Source organism: Temnothorax curvispinosus, unplaced genomic scaffold (genome assembly GCF_003070985.1).
Source record: "Temnothorax curvispinosus isolate PA1 unplaced genomic scaffold, ASM307098v1 QBEX01001824.1, whole genome shotgun sequence".
In the NCBI taxonomy this organism is placed as follows: Eukaryota; Metazoa; Arthropoda; class Insecta; order Hymenoptera; family Formicidae; genus Temnothorax; species Temnothorax curvispinosus.
This window is the reverse complement of record NW_020211604.1, coordinates 10,802-16,780: the sequence shown is the minus strand read 5'-3', so window position 1 is coordinate 16,780 and position 5,979 is coordinate 10,802. Positions and strand designations below refer to the sequence as shown.

The 5,979-nt window shown below is 34.1% G+C and overlaps 2 protein-coding genes across 3 annotated transcripts; one reads left to right on the top strand and one right to left on the bottom strand.

The window, feature by feature from the left end:
* The first annotated feature begins 968 nt into the window (after nt 1-968).
* On the top strand, nt 969-2,953 carry LOC112468643 (putative nuclease HARBI1). Its single transcript, XM_025037925.1, has 4 exons — nt 969-1,148; nt 1,539-1,796; nt 1,874-2,089; nt 2,423-2,953. The coding sequence occupies exons 1-4, from the start codon at nt 1,031-1,033 to the stop codon at nt 2,839-2,841; spliced, it is 1,011 nt and encodes a 336-aa protein (XP_024893693.1). The 5' UTR covers nt 969-1,030; the 3' UTR covers nt 2,842-2,953.
* Nucleotides 2,954-3,031: 78 nt separating this feature from the next.
* LOC112468644 lies at nt 3,032-5,584 on the bottom strand. 2 transcript variants are annotated; one of them, XM_025037926.1, is made up of 5 exons: nt 5,420-5,584; nt 5,203-5,331; nt 4,650-5,085; nt 4,451-4,564; nt 3,032-4,391 (listed from the first exon to the last, which is right to left on the bottom strand). In XM_025037926.1, exons 2-5 carry the CDS (start codon nt 5,303-5,305, stop codon nt 3,884-3,886), a joined length of 1,161 nt encoding a protein of 386 aa, XP_024893694.1. In that variant the 5' UTR covers nt 5,306-5,331; nt 5,420-5,584; the 3' UTR covers nt 3,032-3,883. The 2 variants fall into 2 exon arrangements, with proteins under 2 accessions (XP_024893694.1, XP_024893695.1); XM_025037927.1 differs by having other exon boundaries at nt 5,213-5,583.
* Between the last annotated feature and the right edge of the window lie 395 nt (nt 5,585-5,979).

Here is a 5,979-nt window from a genome sequence, read left to right as displayed (position 1 = left end):
TAGCCACGCTATTGGACGGAGATGTGGCGATGCTAGCCACGCTATTGGATGAAAATCTCCGTCCAATAGCGTGGCTAGCGTCGGATTGAGAAAAGTAAGGAGAGTGTTGGCAATGCGTCGTGTGGGAAGTACTTTTCTAGTGAGATTTCCCGCACCCGTGCGTAAATATAGTGAGAAATTTCTCGTGTGTGCAATTGGTTATTTCGTGTACAGATGGGGCGCAAGAAATGGGCCATTTTCGACGCACATGTGATATAAACACCTTTTCGGGTAAGTTGAAGGTTAGCTGGACCATTGCACGGGTCGAATTATTGGAGGCCCGACCCGTGCAATGCTTCAAGTGCTGCAATGTATACGCAATACGTATACATTCCCCGAGGATCATACCGGATCTTGTTTCAGATGCGGCTCGCGCGACCACATCGTAGCGGGCTGTAACTCTTAACCCATGTTGCGTTATTTGCGTGGAGGCCGGTAGGAGGGGCAACCACAGACTAGGTTCTACAACCAACTGTTTTGAGAAGGACCCGCCAAGTAGACGTCGGGCTGACGAAAATGACGTAAACCGGAAGTAATGGTTTCCTTTATACAAATTAATCTTAACAAGAGTAAAGAGGCGTAGGACCTCCTTACTCATCATTCGGACAAACCACCTCCAGGTGGCAGTATGTGTGGTATCTGAGCCTGCCCGCATGCCCGCTTCCCAGCAATGTTTCATAGCTGTAACGGCTTGGCTTCCGTATATATTAATAATTGTGTTGCTAAGGGCCTAAGCAGAATGGCTGTCTTATAACCTTAAGACAGTGTTTTATGCTTTAAGTCTTTGTCTTATGTAACGCACAATACTGTGTTAATGTTTCCTGTCTTGTGTAGTATACGTCGCGTATACTACACAAGACAGGAAACATTAACACAGGTTTGTTCGTGTTGCTTGCACTAGTAAATCTAGAGAGTGTAGCGATTCCACGAGTTAATTGTAATTTCAACTCAAACGACAAAGTGCAGAATTGTATTGTCGAGATCAGTCGAAATGGCAGATCCACGTGAAATATTAAACTTGTTGGATATTTCAGATGACGAAGAAGAATTAGAATTACCTGTAGTAATTCCTCCTATTTTACCTTACCCACAATATGAAGAACGATATGGTAAGCGTAAAAAATATTTATTTCTAAACTGTAAAACAGGACAGCTACATATGTGATATAAAAGTTATTGAAAAATTAATTTATATATAAATTACAGCTAATGAACTACTACATTTGATTGAAATTTTATTAAATAATATGGAACGTGTACATCATATTAAAATAAATAATTATATTGAAGACATTGTCAGAGGTTATATTCACCGAGATTTTATCATGCATTTTCGCTTATCACGTGCAATAGCATACGAACTTATTGCACGTTTCGAAATATCAGACGTTTTTACATCTTTACAAGGTATTTTATTATAAATCTTATTGTTAGTAAGTAATTAACTATGTAAATTTTATTTTATATAGTAATGATATTTATTCAATTAAAAATTACAGAACATGCAGGATATGTACCAATAACGAGTGAAAAACATATTTTAAGTTATTTATGGTTTCTTGGCCACGAAAGTGCAGGATATCGTGATGTAGCGGATCGATTTGGTGTTACAATAAGCACATTACATGTAATCATTACAAGAGTCACAATATTTTTAATGCAACTTGCTCCACAAATAATAAGATTTCCTACATTAGAGGAGAAACAGGCAACAATGACATATTTTCTACAGCGAAAAGGATTTCCAGGAATTATTGGTATAATCACATATTTGATGTACATAATTGATTTAATACCTGTACAAATACGTTAAATTATTATATAATATTTTCAGGTGCTATAGATGGTACACACATCAGACTTGACAAGCCAGAAGAGGATCATGATTCTTATATTAACAGAAAACAATATTTTTCCATACATATGCAAGGAACAGTTGACCAAAATTTAAAATTCTTAGATGTTTTTATTGGCTATCCAGGATCCGTACACGATTCAAGAGTGTTTAGGGAATCTCCTTTGTATGAATCTCTTCACCAAATTTGTTTAGGTCAGTGATAACTAACATCAACATAAACAAATTAATTTTAGTTTTAAGTTTAGCTTTCGGGTTGGAGCCACGTGAATTTATTTTATTCTTACGTTTTATGAACATTTCAGTTCATTTAATCGTCAGAGAAAAGCAATCTAATATTGTATCAGAACCTGATATAGCATCAGATTGTTTTTTCCTGACGAAGTAAACTGAAATGTTCACGAAACATCAAAATGAAATAAAAAATTAACGCGGCTCCAACTCGGAAGCTAAACTCAATACATCGCGAAAGCCTCAAATATCAGATTAAATAAGTTTTGATTTGTTGAACTACAATTTATTTTTTAGATGGATCTTACTTACTTGGAGATAGTGCATATCCATGTTTAGATTATTTAATGGTACCATATAGAGATACTGGACATTTAACTCAAGCGCAAAGACATTTCAATCAAAAATTAAGTTCATGTCGTGTCATAATTGAGAATGCATTTGGTTGTTTGAAGCAACGCTTCAGACAATTGTATCATTTCAAATTGCGGGACATTGTACGCATGGTTCAAGTTATACACGCTTGTTGCGTTTTGCATAATTTAGCACACGTAGACGACTTGGAGTTTTTAGAGCCTCCAGTTGATGATGAGTATCCTGATCCAGAAGCGATTATAAATAATGCTGAAAATAATAATGAGATAATTCCTGGAAATCAGCGTGGCCGTGAATTGCGAGACGAGTTATGCCGTCAATTATTTGTACGACATCATTAAGAAAGATAAATTTTCTTTTTCTTTTTTTGTTGTTCTCCAATGTATTTGAAGCATTACCTGATGTTCTTGTAAAATATAATATTTATAAATAAAATAACAATTTTTTTTCTAAATAAATTTATTTATTTATGCCATGTTCAAATCATAATACTTAATGTTATTAATACCCTTTAATTGTATACATATAGGAACTTTTTATTGTAACAGTCTTTATAATTATACTTATGTTACGATATGTAGGAACATTAATTTAATTTAACTGGCCCAGTCGTAAACACTATTAGTAATTATCACAAGTAATAATATGAATTATATATTTATATGTATTTATTACAATGTTACGTTCCCAAGAGTGCATGACACCATACGATTTATTTCGGACATCTCGAGAAACGTAATAACTAAAAAATAAGAAATTATAATTTTAGAACTAAAAATTATTTTATAAGTTATATTTTATAATTATAAAGAATAATAATTTTAAGACTTGTTGCTTCTATTTTTTGTTTGATAACATTAGAAGCGCGAAATAACACGTTAAGAATTCTTGGGTGCAATTTTCAAATAAAAAGATATTTGCATAAAATAACACTTTAAATCACTTCAGCACACTTCGAAAATACTCCATGATCTATCCCTTTTCCTTGATAGTTAATAAACAGCTGCAGTAAAATAGATGTAATACGAAGGCTACGAAGCCTAGTCATGCAGGTTTATGCATGATTTTTACAGCTGTTTATTAACTGTCATGGGAAAGGGGTAGACCTCGGAGTATTTTCGAAGTGTGTTGAAGTGATCTGAAGTGTTATTTTATGGAAATATCGTTTTATTTGGAAATTGCATGCAAGAATTCTCAACGTGTCTCTCGCTTCTGACGTTATCAAACAAGAATAGAAACGGCGAATACCCAGGAGCCTTATCTTAGAAACAAACAAAAAATATTATCCATTTGTTAAAATAAAATTGAAAAACTTTAAAAATGTTATGAAGTTAATTGCACAGCATGTGTAATTGTACTTATGTAGATTAAATAAAAATAAAATTACAAAAAAATTTCTTTGTCGGAACAATTTTTAGAAATTTCTTTTAGAAGTTCATTTCTTTCCTTTCGTTGGGCACTGGCTGCAGCCCATCGCTCTGTTGCACTATTTATATAGTCTTCGTGAAGTTTTTTAATATTTTTGTATTCTTCAAGCATTTGTACTTGCATATTATGAAAACTTTCTCTTTCAGTCTTCATTTCTGAAGTAAATGACTCTATAGCAACCAAACATTCTTTTAAGTTTTCGGTTGTTGTTCTTCTTGCTCGAGATTTCATTTTTTGGGGATTTTTGTTCTTCTCCGATGTGTTTGAAGCTATAACTGTTCCTGCTACACTGCAGCTTGGTTCATCAAGATCGTTTTCGGTTGCTCTGCTTGCTCGAGATTTCTTTTGTGGATTTTTGTCCTTCTCCAATGTGTTTGAAGCATTAGTTGAAGTTCCTGCTGCACTGCTTGGTTCATCAAGATCATTTTCAGACTCGTTGTTATTGTTCGCCGAGTAGTTTAATCTATTTAATAAAACGTTTCAGTGAACAGGGTACAGTTATAGACTTTCTTTATTACTTACAAAGCATTATTTTCTTTCTCGGAATTCTGATCTTCTCTGAGCACTAATCCATTTCTTCCTGATAAAGCAAGTGGAGTTATATTATGTTTTTTTGCGAATAAATCTGTTAATTCACTGTAACATAAAATTATATTTTTACTATTCATGCACTTTTAGATAAATTGTTTAAAAAATACATATATAACATAATAATACTTACGCTTCAAATTTGCATGTTGCTCTTCCTCTACCAGTTTTCTTATTGTTACTGATCATATTCTTATATGATCGAGTCAGAGATTTAAATTTGTTTTCTACTTGTAAAGGAGAAACTGAGTAACCATTACGACCCATATCTTCTGCTATTTGTCTCCATAACAGTTTGTAAGTTTTAATTTTTCTTGCACTTACAAGATCTTTTTTACATTTGTATATATTTAAGAATAACTTTGTTGATGCGTCGTTCCAATCAAAGTTTGTGACATCTGTAGCTGTATTTTTATTACAGTCTTCATTTTCTAATTCATGCGTTTCATCTATTTCTGCAATTCTCTCTTTAAATAAATCTATAAAGATCTGTGCGTCATCAACAACAAAGTTGAGGATATTAGTGGAAAAATCAATTTCGTCATATTTTATTTGAAATAGTCTCCCATCTAAATAAAAAAAATATTTTTAAAAATATATTAAATTTTAATTACAGTATGTTGCGATAAAACTATATTGAATAAGACTAATACATTAAACGTATGTGTAAATTAAATTTATAATACCTTCAATTACACATTGCACAAATCCATCAGAATCAATTAGTATATCTCCCATCTCATCCCTGCATAAAACTCCACGCTTTTTCTTTATCACTGTCTCTGCCATTTATTTCTCTTTTATTGATATATAACCTAAAATCTTTTTTTTTTTTTGGTTTCTGCTCCTTTGGGAAGGAGCAAAGCGCCTTCAACCCTGCCTTTGGGTTATATAGCGCATAACCTAAAATCGTTTATAACTAAGGTTATGGTAGTCTTACATCAGTCTTGCACTCTTGCTCTTCCTCAATACCAGGTTCACAGAACACTGTGAAAAGTGCGACTGTACTCGTAAGACGAACAGAGTTCATTACGTCATTTCCTACAACACGAACGAGTTAGCGTGCACTTAGTGCAAAAGTGCAAGGAGTGCAAGCAACACGAACAAACCTCTTGTTCGCGCGGGGTCTAAACACTGTTGTCATAAAATACAGGAATATTTATGTCGCTTCCTGCTACATCTCGCCCAATACCGGCCGCAATGGCTACTCAGATTTTTTGGGCGAGTTGACGTTCCTGTGCTCAGGCATTAACAATAATTTGCTTGTTTGCGGGGATTTTAATGCCCACGCTTTCCTTTGGAGCTGCACTCGTCTGGATTTCAAGGGTGACCTTCTTAGAGGAATGGGCTGCTCAGAGCGACTTGCGTCTGGTAAACGCTGGGAACAGACCCACTTTTGTAAGCGGGCGGGGATCTTCCATAATTGATCTCACATGGGCTTCCCCCAATTTATTAAGCAAGAT

What these genes read in the sequence shown, in the direction of transcription:
- LOC112468643 (XM_025037925.1), top strand. Translation starts at nt 1,031, where the DNA reads ATGGCAGATCCACGTGAAATATTAAACTTGTTGGATATTTCAGATGAC. An exon ending in AGGATTTCCAGGAATTATTG is followed by an intron (nt 1,797 to 1,873) that starts GTATAATCACAT and finishes TAATATTTTCAG; the next exon opens with GTGCTATAGATGGTACACAC. An exon ending in TCTTCACCAAATTTGTTTAG is followed by an intron (nt 2,090 to 2,422) that starts GTCAGTGATAAC and finishes TTTATTTTTTAG; the next exon opens with ATGGATCTTACTTACTTGGA.
- LOC112468644 (XM_025037926.1), bottom strand. Translation starts at nt 5,305, where the DNA reads ATGGCAGAGACAGTGATAAAGAAAAAGCGTGGAGTTTTATGCAGGGAT. An exon ending in GCAACATGCAAATTTGAAGC is followed by an intron (nt 4,565 to 4,649) that starts GTAAGTATTATT and finishes TTTATGTTACAG; the next exon opens with TGAATTAACAGATTTATTCG. An exon ending in GAGAAAGAAAATAATGCTTT is followed by an intron (nt 4,392 to 4,450) that starts GTAAGTAATAAA and finishes TTTATTAAATAG; the next exon opens with ATTAAACTACTCGGCGAACA.